The 19,543-nt window shown below is 33.9% G+C and overlaps 1 protein-coding gene across 1 annotated transcript; it reads left to right on the top strand.

Annotated features, from left to right (window-relative positions):
- The first annotated feature begins 17,022 nt into the window (after nt 1–17,022).
- On the top strand, nt 17,023–19,218 carry LOC107895709 (uncharacterized). Its single transcript, XM_016820942.2, has 4 exons — nt 17,023–17,164; nt 17,837–18,204; nt 18,322–18,451; nt 18,587–19,218. Exons 1-4 carry the CDS (start codon nt 17,023–17,025, stop codon nt 19,216–19,218), a joined length of 1,272 nt encoding a protein of 423 aa, XP_016676431.2.
- Nucleotides 19,219–19,543: the final 325 nt, after the last annotated feature.

Here is a 19,543-nt window from a genome sequence, read left to right as displayed (position 1 = left end):
TTAAGATAAGGGGCATGATTTAACAAAGAATGTGATTCTATGTTATTTTGCATTAAATATGTGCATAATTTAATCATTTAATTATTTTATATGATATATTAATTTTGATTTAATTTCTTGCAGTTGGACCAAAGAATTATGAATGGTTTATTTGTTAAATCCACATGGACATGAGCCTATTTTTCATTCTACATGGACAATAACATCAAGCAAATTTGGGTCATGATGAAATTAATTTGATCTAATTAAAATTGGTGCAATTGATGAATAAGTCTAGCAAGAATTTGGGTCATCAACCCGTCCAAATAAGAGAGATTGAAGCCCAATTCGACAAGGGCATTTGGGCAGCTCAAAATTCACTTTCGGGATATTTATTCAGAGATTCTCACACTTGCAAAACATTCAGAAATCAAACCTCAACAATTGCCCTTGAAACCGTCCACCATATTGCTTGATTCAAGCATGAAATCATGCTTGAATCAAGTAACCAACAACTACTCCTTTTCACAATATATGGCCAGCCAAGCGTGAGAGCATATCATGGGATTCAAAATGCTATTTCTAGCAAACCTACTAGCCATCCCTCTAGTATAAATAGAGCCTCTCATTCCACTATTCAATGATCCTTCAATCATTCTCTGTTTTATCCTTTGACACACATTCATCCATCCTTTCATTTCTCTCTAACTTTCATTCTTTTCCACCCATCCCATTTCCCTATTTAGCTAAGTAATTCTTAGAGAAAAAACTTTCTCTTCGCCAGCCATCTTAAGGGGCAATTTGTGGAGGAGCAGTCATGAGAATTAGAGGAAGCCTCAATAATTAGTGATCACACTATCAAAGAGTTTTTTATTCCTTTTTGCTTTTCCTTAATTATTCATTATGTTTGCAAATTGCTTTGTTGTTTTTTCATTAATGGTGATAGCTTAATTTTGTTTAGCTAGAATGATTACATTAATTTAATAAAGTTCATTTAAATTGTGTTTATGATGTTATGTGCCTCAATCGTTCACGTTTTCAATTAAATTCAAGTATGCATTTCATTCATACGTTGTTGAATGCATTAGAGAATTAGTTGAGTGACCTTAACCAGATAACGACTAATGGAAGAAATAATTGAAAGGTGCATGCTTAATTTAGATCCTAATACGATTAAATTGAAGGTTCATAATAACTTGAAAGAGCTTTATTGTCTTGCATAGTTTTTAGGTTTATATGATTAAATTGTTTCAAACCTAACCTGTCCCTATTTCTTCACATGAATTCTAAGAAACCCTTAGTTGAATATGATCAGTAAAATGCATGGTTTTCTGAGTAAAATATTTTGAAAGGACTTAATTTTGGTTTCAAACTCATGAAAGATCGAGTTGCCTTGGATTATTTTTCTGGAATATTGTAAGCACGATGAAAATGAACTAAGTTAAATAATGTAATTTTTCTGGCCTATGCATGTTATCATTATTAAAATCTTTTGAATTTTGCTGCTAAATCCATATCATCCATTTTAAGCATTCATTTAATTTACATTTAGGTTAACTTACATTAGGGATCACTTTGCATCTAGTCATTTATTTTTTCCAACACTCAAAATTATTTTGTTTTTCTTACTAAATTGTTAATATTAATTTTGCAAAATATTGATTAACATATACAATCCCTATAGAGACGATAACTCTTATACTTACTTATTACTTGATAATGACTGTGTACATTTGCACATACCACGCATTACAATATGTCCTTCTCAAAATACATTTAGGTGTGGAGGTTGTGAAAAAGGAAATTCAGAAATTGCTAGATGCCAAAATGATATACCTAATTTCTAATAATAAATGGGTTAGCCTGGTTCATGTAGTGCTTAAGAAAATCGGCATGATTGTAATTAAAAATTTAACAGGTGAATTAATTCCCACTCGGGTCCAAAATGGGTGGAGAGTCTGCATAGGTTACAAGAAGTTGAATGCTTTAACTTGAAAAGATCACTTTCCATGTCCTTTTATTGACCAAATGCTTGAACGTTTAGTTGGTAAATCTCACTATTGTTGTTTTAATGGCTCTTCAAGTTTTTTTTCCAGATTCTAATAGCACCGGAGGACCAAAAGAAAAATTATATTTATGTGTCCTTTTAACATAGTCGTCTATAGACAGATGCCGTTTGGACTCTGCAATGTGTTGACCACGTTTTGGAGGTATGTCGAGAAAATAATAGAGGTATTTATGGATGACTTCATGGTGTATGGTAATTCTTTTAATGGATGTCTGTCAAATCTCATTAAGATACTGGAAAGATACCTAGAATTTAATCTCATTTTGAATTATGAAAAATGCTATTTTATGGTTGATAAGAGATTAATTTTAGGATTTATTGTATCTGCAAAAGGGATTGCTGTTGATAAGGCCAAAATTGACGTTATTAACTCACTTTTGTACCCCACGACAGTAAGGGAAATTCTTTCTTTCCTTGGCCATATAGGTTTTACAAACGTTTTATTAAGGATTTTTTGAAGATTTCACGACCACTCTGTAACCTCTTGTACAAAGACAAAGAGTTTGAATTCAATCAAGCATGCAGGGACGCATTCGATACTTTCAAGAATAAGCTTATTTTAGCTCCCATAATGCAACCACCAAATTAGGATTATCCTTTTGAGATCATGCGTGATGTAAGTAATCACAGTGTAGGAGTAGTCTTTGGGCAAAGAATCGGAAAGGAACCCTACGTCATCTCTTACGCTCTAAAACATTAGATGCCACCCAAAACAACTATTCAACCACTGAAAAAGAATTATTAGCTATTGTTTTTGCTTTGGAAAATTTTAGATCATATTTGTTAGAAACTAAAATCTTTATTTTCCTGACCATGAAGTTTTAAAATATTTAATCGGGAAGAATGAGACAAAGCTGAGGTTGATTAGATGGATTACGCTTTTACAAGAGTTCGACCTAGAGATAAAAGATAAGAAAGGGTATGAGAACTTGTAGCAAACTACTTAAATCAATTACCGCTCTCAAAAGATGATACGCCTCTGAAGGATGATTTTCCGAATGAGAATCTATTTACGGCACAAGTAGTTTACCCATAGTACACAAATATGGTAAATTACCTCACTACAAGTATTATCTATTCTAACTTATCACGCTCTGAAAAGGACAAAATCAAACAAGATTCACGGTACTATATTTGGGACAATCCCTACCCATGGAAATATTGTTTTGATTAGGTAACCAGATGATGTGTCACAAAAATCAAGGTACAATCTATTCTAACCTTTTGTCATTCTTATGCTTGTGGAGGACATTTCGATTCTAAACGTACTGCACATAAGTTACTAGAGTGTGGATTATTTTAGCCACACATTTTCTGTAATGCTTACTTATTTTGTAAGACTTGCGAGAGATGTCAAAAGGTAAATAAAATTCCCTCTCACATATACATGTGTGTGAAATTTTTTATATATGGGGCATTAATTTCATGAGTCAATTCGTTTCATCATTTGGTAATATTTATATTGTGCTTGTTGTTGATTACGTATCTAAGTGGGTAGAAGCTAAAGGCACCCATCGTGATGATTCTAAAACTGTAGTGAAATTTCTGAAAAATTCTATTTTTTTCTAGGTTTGGCACACCAAGAGCGTTTATTAACGATCGAGGAACACATTTATGTAACAAGAAAATCGATGCACTATTGAAGAAGTATGGGGTAAAACAACAAGTGGCCACAACTTATCACCCACAAACAAATGGTTAAGTAGAAGTTTCAAACCACAAAATTAAGTTGATTTTGGAGAAAATTGTGAAACTGGATAGGAAGGACTGGAGCTTACAACTAAATGATACATTGCGAGCAGACAACACTACTTACAAATGACCCATATGCATGTCACCTTACCGACTCGTATTTGGTAAACCATGTCATCTTCCACTAGAGCTGGAACACAAGGCATATTGGGCTATCAAACAATGCTACATAGAGTTGGATGCCACATGTGAATATTAAAAACTACACATTCAAGAGCTCAAAGATATCTGACGTGATACATATAAAAATGTTCAAATTTATAAAGAAAAAACCAAGACGTTTCATGACCAGAAGATATCTTGTAAATAATTTTTAGTTGGACAGAAGGTGTTGCTTTACGATTCCACACTAAGGATTTTTGCAAGTAAACTTCGAACCAAATGGCTAAGTCCTTTCATTATTACTCAATTTTTTCCTCACGGTGTAGTAGAAATTAAGAGTGAAGAGTCCAAAAAATGCTTCAAGGTCAATGAGCAAAGGTTGAAACCTTTTTTCAAGAACTTCCAAGTGCATGTGATGGAAGAATTAATTCTCGAGGAGCCAAATGAATAAAATTTCAGGTCGTCAAGTTAACGACGTTAAACAAAAGCACTTTTTGGGAAGAAACCCATATTTATTTTAATTTATTTAATTCTAAATTCCGTTTAATTTAGGTTGAAAATAATAATAAGATTTTTAGTTAATCCATTTTAATGTGTTGTTTCCTAGGAACGTTGGTGGAGGTTGTCATTTTCATCCAAAAATCATATTTTTATTGTGGTTTGGATAGGCCATGTTTAGTGCTACCATTCTTTGCCACATACCATACCCAAAACCAGCCAAATAAATAAAAAAAGAGCCCAAGCAACCAAATCTGGCCTAAAGAGCGAAAAAGAAAAAAGAGCCCAAAACCGACCCAAACTAAAAAAACCCAAAATGGTTAAAAAAATAGATTCATGAAACATTACGTCTTTTTCTTTTCCTTTACCATACCTAAAATAAACCTTAAAATTTCATTAAAAACCTCACATTCTTCACGTTGCCGTTGCCACTATGTTTGGTTGTCATTCTCCTCCCCCTTCACCTTCCTAACCACCGTTGCTTCTTCATGCCCAAAATCACCATCCACCATCCTCAAAACACTAAACTATCGCACCCCACACCACCGCGCTTCAAATGTCATTTCGCCGCTTCTTGAAAATAACAAAGACACTACCCAAAAATACCAAAAATCACCGCTCCCCAAAGCCCTTAGCCATCATTGTCCTAGCACAACCACCGAGCACTGCCACTACAGCCATGGCTCGAACTAGAAATCAAGCAATCAATGATTTTTTGGCTTCTCTTAATCGAGGTCACAACCAATTTTCAACACAACACATAATCGACATTGATGATGAAGATTTAGAACCATCTCCACCGCCACCGATACAAGTTGTTGGACCGAGTCAACATCATTTTTGAAGGAGCTCAACATCAGACGAGGTAAAAAATCCATGAACTAGTGACGCCCTAGATTTCCAATTGATTTTTCCATTGCTAACATATCCAATAGGATTTAAGATGGAACCAACACCTCTGATGTACAAAAAATTTGAATCAACACAAACAACCTTCTATACGTCGAACGAGAGCAACCGCTGTATGTGCTCGACAACAACCTTCACACCAACCAAGTGAAGAGCTAGTATGAACTCTAGGCAGTACTGAAGCTACTAGTATGCTGAGTCTGCCAATTAGTCTGTTCGAAGAAGAGTATCAACCACCTAGAGATAATAGGTACGACCATCGATGGTGCACTGACACGAAGCTATTGGAGGCGAAACTTTGGGGATTTCTAAATTTTACATTCCCAAAATACCGCAAGAGATATGACAAAATTTGACATCGCCTAATCCCAGTCTATAAGAGTATATCTCTTTTTACCCTCGATATAATTAGTTTGTGTGATGATGATTTCAATATTATTGGTTGGACATCTTGAGCGAATATTAAATGTGTTGCATTCTATGAACTCGTATATGAATTTTTATGCAACATTTAGTTTCGATATAAATGTCATGAGGGCTATTGAAACCCAAGACATTATCAGCTTCCGATTGCTTGGTAATACATTTAGAATGTTAGTTTCAGATTTCAACATAGCCACGGGTTCGCTAACACTAACGATGCTCAATCCGATTCATACCATACCACTTTACTTGTCATTCCTAGCGATGTTGTTGTCGATGCTGCTGATTCGACTCTGACTAACTCTATATTCTGCACTTACCATTCTAATATCTCTAAAACCTTACCAGTGCATGAACCGGCCCTAAGATCCATTCATAGATTTCTTGCTTTTAGTTATTCAAGTTATATCAAAACTTCGTCTACCCTAACAAAGACGAAATTATTATTCACGCACTCCGATTAGAGGGTCAATTTAGGATTTTGGTTTGCATGTGATTTCCATGTTGTTTTACGAGCTCACATGTCACTCATTCTTAGCCCATATATCACTCATTTAGCCACACAAAATTTTCCATCTGGAATTGATTTCTTATCTCTTTTATGTGCATATGTTATGGATTTTTTAGATGAACATTGTTTAGATTCAATGGGATTACTTGCTGGCACCACTACTACGTTTTATTTTGTTCCCACAGGTACATAAACTATTCACAACAACAGAGTTTTTCATTGACGACACAATCCAACTCCTAGGGTGTAAGAGGAGCAACCCTCTTTTGCTATGGAGGAACGAGTAAGCTGTATTAAGGCCCACCTAAATACAATGGGAGCTCATATATCAAATATCCTCGCTATATTGAAAAATGACCACATCCACCACCTTCCGCCAAATTAAGACGATGAGTACACTTAACCCTTCTCTTTATTATTCTTTTAAAAATGCATATTGAGGGCAATGTGGGCTAAGTAAGGGGGATTCGTAGGACATGCTATGCTATTACTTGTTCTTCATTGCATATGTTAATTCTTTAATGAGATTATTCTTTAATTTGTTTTGAAATTGAATCTTCAATTCCTATGCTTAGTTAATTCAAATAATTGGGTAATTCACGAATATTTGCTTATTGCTTAATTTGGTTGCTAAGTGTTTTGTAGAATTGAAAATATTGTGGCTAAGTCAATATTTCATGAAAATAGTTAGATCTTTAAATTTGCTTAATAAAAGTACTCGAGTCTTATTTAAGTAATTTTATCTTCTATAAAAAAATAATTGAAATAGTAAAATATATATACAAACTCCGCTAATGGCTTAGTTATGAGTGAAGATTTCAGAAATGTGAGCTAATTGAGTAACCGGGATGAGCTACTTGGGTTATCATCTCATTTCGCGTAAAAAGATTTGAGTGAAGAATTGAAACTTGCAACATTCCACTAACCGAGTTGCCATGAGTAAGGAAAAATAATCTGTTTGAGAGATATGTCAAATTGAGTAATCGAGGTGAAGTGCTTTGGTTGTCATCTCATTTTGTGTAAAAAGATTCGACCACATCCCAAACTTGTTGAAAAATTGATTGAGAACGATCACCTTGCAAGTTTGCTTAACTTTTAATTTAGTAAAGTAGTTGATATTTTCATGTTGTTAGGATTTTATAAAATGCTTGTTGGTTAAACCTAGCAACTGCTTATTCATACTTCACTTAAATTGTTTGCACTATGCTTGGTTGTCTAAGGACAATTGATTTCAGATTTTTTTTTGAATGATTTATAGTATGGGAATACACAACATGCTTGAGGACAATCATTGGCTAAGTAGGGGGATTTGATAACAAGCTAATTTTGTGTGTTTAATGTACTTATTTTTGGTCAAATGTTGAATAAAATGATACTAAGCTTGTAATTTCTTATTTAAATTTTATCAGGACACAATTGGAATGCCAAAGTTCAATAAATCAAGCAAATTAGGCTAACTTGGAACAAAAATTAAGAAAAATGGGCCAAATTGAAAAGTTACAGAATTGGTGGCTAATGGAAAAAATCAGACTTTGATTTTGTCAAATCCTATGATTAGAAAAATATCTGATTTTTTTTTGTTGTTAAACATAATTTTAGGAGGAAGTCATGCTAAAATTAGCTTTTGAGAGGTGTATAAAAGCCTTGTAATTTTAGCTTGGAGGCATAGAGTCTTAAGTCGTGAATACAAAATAGTTCTTTTCTTTCTTATATCTGTAGCTTGTCAAGTATTCTTCCAATTCCTTTATTTTTCATATTTTTGTACAAGTTCTCTTTAACTTCCCTCTCTTTTTCTCCTATCAACATTACATTAAAATCCATTCTCATAACCTTATAAAGCATGATTAATATCATGTTCAATTAATACCCATTTAGCTTTAGATCGGGCATCGTTCCGGTTGAGAATCGTGAGAAATGAATCTGCTCTAAAACCTTACAACATAGTATTCATTATCTCTCCAGAATATGGGATAGTCACATTCGTCTTTTAAAGTTAATCCAATTTTAGCTTAAAGTGCACGTTTTAAGGAAATTGTTTTGGTGTACAGTTGGGAATCATTCATTTATTGTATTCGAGTTCTCGCAAACAAATTGGCGTGTCTGGATGCAAAAATCTAGTTGGATTCTGTCAAGGGAGTTAGTGATTGAATTTAAATAGTCCACACAGTTGAGGTTGTTAATTTGAGTTGGGCTCTTCTAGGTCGTAAGGTTGCCGAGATCTTCAATTGTGGACGCATGTTACATGGTTAGATAATTAGTAAGGGTTGGTTTGTAGGTTATACCAGAACCAACTACACAAGGAAGAGTTTGTGGTTGAGGCGTCCTTCATCGTTATAACCAGGTTATCGTTTGGAAGGAAAAATCCACTTTCAACGATCAATTCGAGTTTGGAGTGTACCGAGGCTAAGGCTAAGAATTCACATATTTGATTTACCAATTTAATTTAATTTACTTAATTTAATGTTGCAATTATTATTCACATATTCGAGTTGGAAAAAGCCTTAGTACATTCTGAACTTGAATCAATTATTAAAAGTGGATTTTTTCTTCCAAACGATAAACTGCTTATAGCAATCAAGGACGCCTCAATTGCCAACTCTTCCTTGTCTGTAGTTGGTTCTGGTACGACCTAACCAACCCTTACCGGTTATCTATCCACAAACATGCGTTTGCAATTTAAGATTTCGATAGCCTTGCGACATAGAAGAACCTAACTCAAATTAATGGCCTCAACCGCGTGGGTTGTTTAAATTCAATCACTAAATCTCTTGACAGAATCAAACTGGCTTTTTTCAACTAGACACACCAATTTGTTCGCAGGAACTCGAATACGACAAATCACCAGCTCGTTTTCCCAATTGTATGCCAAAACAATTTCCTCTTAGCGTGCACTTTAAGCTGAAATTGGATTAACTTTGAAGGACGAATGTGACTATCCCATGTTCCAGAGAGATAATGAATACCGTGTTGTAAGGTTTTAGTGTAGATTCATTTCTCGCGATCCTCGATTGTAACGATGACAGGTGTAAAGATAAATGGGCTTCAGTTGAGCATGGGATTAATCATGCTTTGTAGGATTATGAGAATGAATTTTAATGTAATGTTGATAGGTTAAAAATAGAGGAGACTTAAAGAGCAATTGTACAAAAATAAGAAAAATAAAGGAATTGAAAGAATACTTGACAAGCTACATAAGTCAGAAAGGAAAGAATTATTTTTTATTTAAGGCTTAAGACTCCGTGTCTCCAAGCTAAAATTACAAGGCTTTTATACACCTTTCAAAAGCTAAATTTAACATGATTTCCTTCTAAAATTATGTCTAACAACCAACAAAAAACAATATATTTTTCTAATTATAGGATTTGAAGAAAATCAAAATCTGATTTTTTTTTCATCAGCCACCAATTTTGCAACTATTCAATTTGACCCATTTTCTTGCTCTTTGTTCCAATTTAGCCCAATTTGTTTGATTTTTTTAAACTTCGGCATTCCAATTGCTTCCTGATAAATTTTAAATGAGAAATCACAAGCTTAGTAGCATTCTATTCCAGATTTGACAAAAAATGAATGCATTAAACACACAAAATTAGCTTGCTATCAAGATGTCACCTTCACGAGTCATGCATAATAAAAAATAAAGTAGTCATCTCACAATAGCAACAAGACTCTGGTGCGGTCTTTCAAATAAGTCTTCCTTTAGTTAGCAAGCTTGAGAAGGAAAAAGGCATAGGGTAAGTTCATAATAACTTAGTGAGTTCCAATGAGATGATAAATATATATGCTATTTGTAAAATTGAATCTTTCAAAGGGTTTGCACATTTTCATGGAGTACGCTTAATGGTGTATATAGAACTCAGACAGAGCCAGTATGCCAACTTACTTATAACATGGGCGTATACTGTACACCATCTTACTTATAACTCAGAAAATCAAATTTCATGCCAGCCACGTACCCAGATTTCAGTGTTGATACATAATATATGGTCTCATTCATATACATCCTCCCCTTTAACTCCTTATATCATTTCTTCAGTAAAGCCTGTTTTATCATGATCTGCCAATCTGGTTTGCAATATATCTACTCTACCAGAGGCTACACAAACATATCTCCTCATCTCCATTTCCACATATTAGTTTATATCAGAAGTAGGAGGTAGCGGCTTAAACATGAAAAATGACTCATACTTCATATCGTCGACATACTGAACTCAACTAACAATTCTAGACAACCATTATCCACACATACACTTTTCATCCTTTACTAAGAAAGAATACTTGCCTTTCATAAAAAATAAACTAAAGAAAACCACAACACATGGAAGTAAGAAGGAACTAACCAGAAAATTTAGCAAAATCTACAAGGCAGGTCCTTTTCCTTTATTGCTTGGACATTCAATAGCTTATTGAGTTAAAAAAAATAAGGATAATTAAACATATCAAATTACTAATCTATCAAATTTGAACATACATGCAATAATCAACAACACTTCATACATAAACAAGAAGTTTCCTTCCTCATACACCATTATAACATACATGCATGCAGAACTAAAAACATGTAATCAACTTTAAGGTGAAACTAAGGTTCATCAGTAATTACTAGCGAGCTAGTACAAACATATAAGTTAGCTGAATACAACGAATCTAAGTTCGAAGTGTTTTATTGGACTTAGGTTTTCAAAGAGTTTAAAGAAATTCAAGAAGAAAGAATAAAACAAAGAAGACAGAAAGACTTTTCAAGAGCCCACTGCTATCCTTATATACTTAAGCATAGAGACAAAGATTAGTGGAAGAATCAGATAATTCCACTAACACTTTTGATTCCCCTGATTAAGTGTGCTTATCAAAATTTAAGTCTTTTCATCTACAGTAGCCTAGTTCCATTCTAATTAGATCACAACACAACTAACTAGATTACCTTACTAAAATAATAAACAAATCTAAACAACTGCGAAGTTGATGAGTTCACTAGAGCATCCAGGGTGGCGTATTCTTAAAATAAGGATCTGCCAAACCATAAATCCCACCAAAGCAAAGAGTTCACCAAATGGCACTATACATACAATTATATACTTAGTTGAAACGAACACTTACTTATTCTTATCTATCCTATTTAACCAACTATAAGCCAAATAGTAATCAGATACAAAGACTTTGCCAGGTGGGCTGTTACATTGCTTATTGAGCATGGCAAGATTAAAATAATGCAAATCACGAAAGCCCATTCCACTGAATTTTTAGGTACACAAAATCTTTCCCAAGAGGCCTACTTAATCTCTTTTGCGCCAATACCAACAAAACACCATCAAAATGAAATCATCAACTTTTAGAGCTAATCACAAAAATTATGAGCTAGCAAGAAAACACTCATATAGTAATCCAAAATAGTTTGCCTATAGTCTTGAGCACCACCTCTTTACCCGACTTAGAAAGTAACTTGTTTTTCTAATTGAATAATCTCTTACATAATCGCTTTTTGACAAAACAAATTTTTTTTCCACTTATTACAACCAACAACTGAGGGCAGCCTCAAATATCACCCATGATCGATGAATTAGTCACACCTAAACTAACTATAATGGATTTTTGAATAGATGATGGTGTGTTAGAACTAAATGCAATACCTAATTTTTGGAAGTTAATCGCTTGTCTTTAGGTAGACTCTTAAACAACAAGTACACCCTTAACAACATTGCATTGAACATCAGTGACACGAAAAAACAAATAACTGCCATTCACAAACAAGAAATGGGAGACTCTAGGTCGTCATTAAAAAACATAATTCCCGTGAATTGCCCCACTCAACTTTGCTTAATGAAGTAGAAAGCTAAATCCCTTAGTACAAAGTACAAAAATATGGGAAGAAAACAGATCACCCTACATCAGACCCTATTTGAAAATGATTGGCGTTATCTCCCCCCATTCAAAGAAACTAAATAACACACAGTAGCCACATAAAGCATCACCTAGTTATCCAAACAACATCAAAACCCATCTTGGGCATGATAAACTATAAAAAGTTTCAGTCAACCCGATCATAAGCTTTACTTAAATCTATATTTAGTGCTATTTCCCCCACTTTCCATCTCTTATTATTCTGCATGTGATGGATAACTTCAAAAGCAATCAAAATGTTGTTTGTAACCAACCTGCCTGACACAGAGACTGACAGCATAAGGGATATAATATCTTGCAAAACATGTTTTAGTTGATTGGTAAGTACCTTAGTAACAATTTTATAAATGACGTTACACAACACAATTGGTTGCAAATCCTACATCTGGTTAGGCCTATCTTTCTTTGGAATAAGAAGTAGAAGAGTATCATTAAAACCAGGTGGAAACTGACCTTGAGTAAGCCAACTACTAAATTGACTAAAAACATAAGTGCCAACAACGAACCAACACTGCTGGAAGAAAGCTGGATTCATCCCATCTAAACCAGGAGCTTTATCTAGGTGCATTTTTGTCACCGCTGATTTGAACTCCCCCTCAGTAAATGGAGCAACCAAAGACACATTATGGGAATTGGACATAGAGAGAGGGATTCCCAAGAAGCTATGGAAATCAACCCTGTAGAATTTGAATAAGAATGAGTAAAATTATAATCCAAAACAATCTAACACATACCAACATTATCAAAGCAAGGGCAATTCTAGGCGTCATAGAGCATTGAAATATGAGTAGTACGTTATCTCTGGGAAGCTTGCACATGAAAAAACTTAGTGTTCACCTCCCCATGCTTAATCCAGAACAACTTAGAACACTTCTTCTAATAGACTGCCTGCTGTACAAGTAACTGGTTAAGCTCTCCCTAAAGCTCGTCCAATGAATGTCCACCTCCACGAAAATATTGTACCGAAGAAATTTGCCTCTTGATCTCCTGAATCTGTAGTTCAAGTTACCAACCTGTGAAGCTTGCCATTCAGATAACTGAACACTAAAATATTTTAACTTATCCAAAACTAAAGCTGATGAGCAAATTGCCCAACGAAAGGAAACAACAATAGCAAAATCCTCCTTAGCAAGTTGTCCTTTGATCAAAATAAGCATAAACTAAATGAGAGTTTGAAAGAATAAAAAATCTTTCGATTTATAAATAATATAAGCCTTTCTTTGAATTTTTTTTTAGTCTGATCCGACCGCGAGGTTCGAATATTAAGTATGAATTATAGTTCAAATACTTTGTAATCCATTTTTTATATTCCATGCTCCAGATACTAGAATGACTATCCGACGGAATAAAACTATCTTGATCAAGATGACAGGCCCATTTTCTGTACTATCAATAGGATCAATTATAGCAAGTCACACATTCATATTCCAAAAATACAAAAACAAATAAATTTCGGGATCGAACTACCGAAATAGAATGGGGCTAAAAAAATTTGGGAACTAAAAGTTTCACTTTTTATATTGAAAAGCGAGGCTTTGTGATTCTTGTGAATCTAATTCATTGAAATTCCATCCAGTAAAACGGAAGAATTATAAATCTCCAAAATAATAGATAAGAATATCGCAAATAAAGCTATTGCGACACCTATTAAATGAGTCGTTCCACATCCAGGGGCCACCTTACCATGTTCCGAATTCAATTGTTTCAAAAAATCACCTACAACAGTTCGTCTTGGACCAGATCTAGAACTACCCTCAACGGTTTGTGTAGCCATAAATCTTATTTTGTTTTAAGTGAGATCTGTTGACTTTGTATATCATTCCACTGTAAATAAACAATCTTATCATAGACCCATTGTGATCTTGAAATTATATAATAATGAAAACAATAACCTTAGTCACCGTCTCTATATCTGATTTACTTGTAAGTTTTACTGGATACGTATTCTCGATACTAATGTTCACGATGAGATAACCAAGCCACTAACTTAATGGGATTATAATAAGAAGTGGCACTTACAAAATTATATAGCTTAAAGTAAGGAAACAGTTCCATCCACCCAGTATTAAAAAAATGAAATACAAATTGTAATATAAAGATTTTTCTTTTTCAATCTTCCTAAGTTTTGATCACTTTTGTATAGGAAAAAAAAGTTTTATGTTTATCCAAGTAATAGCATATCCCCATATGCTGGCTTAAAGGGAGGAAATGTTTTATTATGGCCACAATGTGTAAATAAATATCTTATTGCTAGGGATTTTATCATTTTAACATTATATTCTAGCAGATTAGTATGTATATATAATAATAATAATTAATTATTACCTTTAAAGTTGTTACATTTGATCATGATTCTTTGTCTGTCATTAAAATCATAAGGTGAGGTCAGTCTGATTTGGCCCGCCATTTTAGCTGACTAATTATTGAAGCCCCTTTCATCAATAATTTTGATACTTAATATGAAAATAATTTGTAAATTGCTCTTAAAAAGAGTTAAATGCTAAGTAAGAGAGGATAAAGTGATTGAATTCCGAATTACGAAAAAATATTTAATATTTTTCCCTATATCCTTGCATTTGCATCTCAATTCTATTCTTAAACTATTATCATCATAAGGCAATTAAAAACTGAGCAAATAAAAAAAAAAGAAAAGGCTATTAAAAGACCAACCTTCTAATTATTTTTTGAATAGATTTTGTATTTTTTTTTCAATGAAAAATGTATGGACCAACAGCTTGTTAAAAGTTTGCTCCACTCATTATTATTTTACGAGAGAATAAATTATATTAAGATATTTTAAAAAATATAGTTTTTAGGCACTAATAAAATAGTGCTAAATCATTAAATTTAAAGATAACAAAATATTATTAGACACTTATCTATATATACTATATTTTCCAACTTAATTTAAATTTAATTTATTTAAAATAATTAATTTTTTAAATTATAAACAAACATCTTTTCTTCTTTTACAATTTTTAATCATTTTTATTTTTTTTCCATAAGTTAGTATCTTTTATTTTTATATAAACAATTTTTTAAAAAAATTAGTTTCTAGGCTGTGGATATTTTGTTTTCCTTTTCCAATTTTAAATTATTTTTTATTTCATATTATATATTTTTAGAAGTAAAAATTATATTGCATTGAATCTTCAGTAACAAAATTGTATAAAAATAAATAACAGTTGGAGAGTTAGTCGAATATGGATGGGTGTATAATAATAATTTCATGTCCTTAAAATTTAATGATTTGACAAAATTTTATTGATGCCTAAAAACCTTATTTTTTAGGACTATCCTAATCTAAATATTATTCCCATAATATATTATTCAAAAACTGAAATTTGTTTTTTCAGCTATGCAATATTTTCTTCATGGCTTAATTAAGCAAATATGTCGATTTTAAAAGGAAATTAGAATTTTAGGCCGTTCCTTCCCGGAATTTAGGGAAATAGTATTTTATAAATAAAACATTAAAAAATCAATAAAATTTTATAAAAATTCATAGAAAATCATAAAAAGTATATATTTGTAATGATTTTCTATTGATTTTTTAATGGTTTTATATATAAAATGTTTGTTTTTTTCCACATGGCACCGTCTTGGTGTGCCACGAGGTAAAAATAGCCTGGAAAAAATTGACATCCTTGGCTTTGTAACCTTAATCATTAACTTTAACGGTCTAAAGACTTAATTGATTGTAATTCTAATGTTCAAGGGATCACATGAGTGAAATAAAAAAAAGTTTAGGGGCTTAATTGTTCTTTTCCTTGGTAAAAGAAAGAAGTGTAGTCAAATAAACAATAGCAGGGATGCTCATCCTTGAAATTCTATTGTTGTGTATTCAGTGTAAATTGTATTATATGTAGTCAATAATTGTAAATTGTATGGTTCAATAATGAAATTTCCAATATCTGCATTGAGGATTAAATTGCAAAAGTCAATAAATATAAAGGGAGTCTTACTGGAATTATACATATTGATATCAAAGAGTAAAGCAAAAGTAATTTAATTTATAGCTGAAGAGTCTGATATTTATTAACGACACTTGTCATGCAGAGAAATATATAGATCGCCATACCCATTACCTGTTTCCATTCAATAAGAATGTTGAAGATTTCTTAGAGAAAGAAAAGACATTGATAAACTCACGAATTCTATTGCAAGAAGATGTTAAAAAGGCTAAAAGGAAAAACCAAAAAATCGAGGAAGTTGTCGAGGATTGGCTATTGAAGGCTGAAAAGGCTTGCAAGATGCACAAAGTCTTGAAATTAAAATGCAAACAAATCGAAAGTGTTGTAATTTCTTTCCTAATTTGTGTTGGCTATATCAGTTATTAAGAAGATGTAAGAGAAAACTCTGGTTATCACTCAACTTATTGGGACTTCACAATTCGATCAAGTTGTCATCATGTTACTCTTCCTTGCCTCAAATTCTTCCCACCTATGTATGTCGTTGCTTCAAAATCTTCAACTTTTACTTTGAATGAGATCATGGAAGCATTGAAAGATGATCATATAAACATGATTTGGTTATAGGGGATAAAAGAAGTGGGCAAGACAACCTTAGTCCGTGCAGCGAGTAATAAAATCAAAGAATCACAACTTTTCAATGATGTTGCAACGGCTATCGTGTCCGAGACTCCGGATGTTGTCGAAATTCAAGATACAATTGCAGACTCTTTGGATATAAAATTCGAGAGGAGAACTTGATGAGGAAAAGCTAAAGAATTTGTGGGTTGAATTGAAAACAAAAAAAATTCCTTATTATTCTTGACGACGTTTGCTACGAACTCAACCTAATCGACATAGGAGTTTTATTTGGTGAAAATCACGAAGGATGCAAAATTATTTTAACGACATAGAATAAACAAGTATATGAGACCATGGAATGTTGTCAAGCTATGATTTTGCTTGATCTTATGGATGAAGAAGACGCATGGAATCTATTCAAATTGCATGTAGAGCTTGATAATGCTTCTCCCGACATTGTTAAAGTGGCTATGAAAGTTGTCGAAGAATGCAAAGGTATGCCCTTTGCTTGTTAAGCATTGGCCTGCAATGTAACATATGGCCAGCAAGACAGCAAGCAGACCAGCAGTGGAGCAGAACCGAATGCAGCAACTAGCTTAGGACCAATTTTGTTCTTTTTGTTCCAATGTAACCAACTTTAGTTTGTTTGTAATTTGTAATCTAAGTTAGAAGGATTTTTGATGTAATGGATGTCATGGCTGATACATCAGCTTGCTTTAGTTTAAAATTTAACTTGTATTAGTTGATTATTAGTGGGAGTAGGTGAATCATTAGGTAATGGTCATTTGACTTGTTAACTTTGTATTTATTTTTCATTATCAATCAATGAAGATTGCTGCTGATTTTCATCCATGTTTTGTGCTTGTGCTCAATTTCTTTTCTTTTTTGCTCTCGGTTTCATTTAGTTCTTAAGCAAATAACTTATTGCTGCTAACTTTGTTCTAACAAATGGTATCAAGAGCCATAATTCTTTGAGGACCTTCTCTTGTTGGTTGTTGTTTGTTTGTGAAATCAAGCTTAAGAAAGTAGGAAACTGAAGCTGTTGAACTTGTTGCAGCAGGATGAGCTTCACACCACCTCCACCTCCTGTGTTCATTGGTGAGAACTACCACATTTGGGTGGTAAAAATGAAGACCTACCTTCAAGCACACGATTTGTAGAGTGTAGTGGAGAATGATGCCGAGCCACCTCCATTGAGAGCTAATCCCACCGTTGCTCAGATGAGACAGCATGCTGAGGAGACTGCCAAGAAGCCTAAAGCCATGGCCTGCTTGCAGAATGGAGTGTCTGATGTGATCTTCACTCGCATTATGGCATGTGACTCACCTAAGCAAGCTTGGGATAGGTTGAAGGAGGAATTCATGGGGTCTGAGAAGACTAGACAGCAACAGCTAATTAATTTGAGAAGAGATTTTGAGAATCTCAAGATGAAAGATGCTGAGACCATTAAGCAGTATGCTGATAGAATAATGGCCACAGTGAACAATATAAGGTTGCTTGGGGTAGACTTTTCTGAAAGTAGGGTGGTTGAGAAGGTTATCACCACACTTCTTGAGAGATTCGAGTCTAAGATATCCTCATTGAAGGACTCGAGAGACCTCACAACCATTTCTCTATCATAATTGGTGAACTCACTCTATGCTTTGGAGCAGAGAAGGGCTAATAGACAGGAAGAACACTCTGAGGGAGCCTTCCAAGAAAGGGCCAAAGAGAGCTCCGGTGCAAATCAAAAAGGCAAGAATCCTTGGCTTAACAAGAAGGACAAATTCAGAAAGGATTCAAGTAAGAGGAGCTACCCACCATGCACTCATTGTAAAAGAACCACACACAGAGAAAGAAACTGTTGGAGAAGACCAGATGGTCAATGCTAGAAATGCAAGCAATATGGTCATGTTGAGAAAATTTGTAGGAACAAAGTCAAAGCACCAGTACAGCAACAAGATCAGGCACGTCCTGCTGAGGATCAACAAGCTCAGGAGGAGCATGTTTTCAGTGCATCTTCTCTTGTAACTACAAGTAAAGGCAAATGTAGTTGGCTTGTAGATAGTGGTTGTTCACATCACATGGCTGCTGTGAACCTGTTTAAGGAGCTTGACAGGAGTTTTAGCTCAAGGATCAGAATTGGTAATGGAAGCTTAATTGAAGCTAAAGGCAGGGGTGATGTGTTGATCAACTCAAGCTCTAGCAACAAACTGATTACTGATGTGTTGTATGTGCCCGATATAGACCAAAACCTGCTAAGTGTTGGTCAGCTGGTTGAAAAAGGCTATTCTTTGTTCTTTAGAAGTGATTCTTGTGTTATTGAAGATTCTCTTGGTCAGGAAGTTGTCATTGTACCTATGGCAGACAAATGTTTCATGTTGGATGTTAGTCAGCTTGAAAAGAGGGCATATTTGAGTCAAAGTGACAATGTTGGCCTATGGCACAAAAGGCTAGGCCATGCCAATTTCAGGTCACTTAACTTGCTGCATAAGCTTGGTTTGGCAGAGGATATGACCAAGGTTGAGCCACTTGAAGGTGTTTATGATGTCTGTCAACTTGGGAAGTAAGTTAGACTTCCTTTTCCAGTTGATCAAGCATGGCGAGCTCGAGAGAAGCTTGAGTTGGTGCATTCTGACATTTGTGGCCCAATAAAGACCCCTTCACTAAATGGGAGTAAGTACTTTGTACTTTTCATTGATGATCTGACCAGATTCTGTTGGGTTTTCTTCTTGAAACAGAAGTCTAATATGTTTGAAGCTTTTTGAAATTTCAAAGCTATGGTTGAAAACCAAACCGGTTGTAGGATCAAGGTATTAAGAACAGATAATGGGGCTGAGTATCTGTCTAATAGATTCAAGATACTATGTGAACAAGCTGGGATACATCATCAGC

The sequence above is a fragment of the Gossypium hirsutum genome, chromosome A05 (genome assembly GCF_007990345.1).
Source record: "Gossypium hirsutum isolate 1008001.06 chromosome A05, Gossypium_hirsutum_v2.1, whole genome shotgun sequence".
Lineage (NCBI taxonomy): Eukaryota > Viridiplantae > Streptophyta > Magnoliopsida > Malvales > Malvaceae > Gossypium > Gossypium hirsutum.
This window is presented reverse-complemented; position numbering and strand designations above follow the sequence as displayed.

Coding starts and splice junctions, on each gene's coding strand:
- LOC107895709 (XM_016820942.2), top strand. CDS start 17,023: ATGGAATGTTGTCAAGCTATGATTTTGCTTGATCTTATGGATGAAGAA. Junction 17,165..17,836: donor AGTTGTCGAAGAATGCAAAG/GTATGCCCTTTG, acceptor TGTAGAGTGTAG/TGGAGAATGATGCCGAGCCA. Junction 18,205..18,321: donor AAAGTAGGGTGGTTGAGAAG/GTTATCACCACA, acceptor GCTTTGGAGCAG/AGAAGGGCTAATAGACAGGA.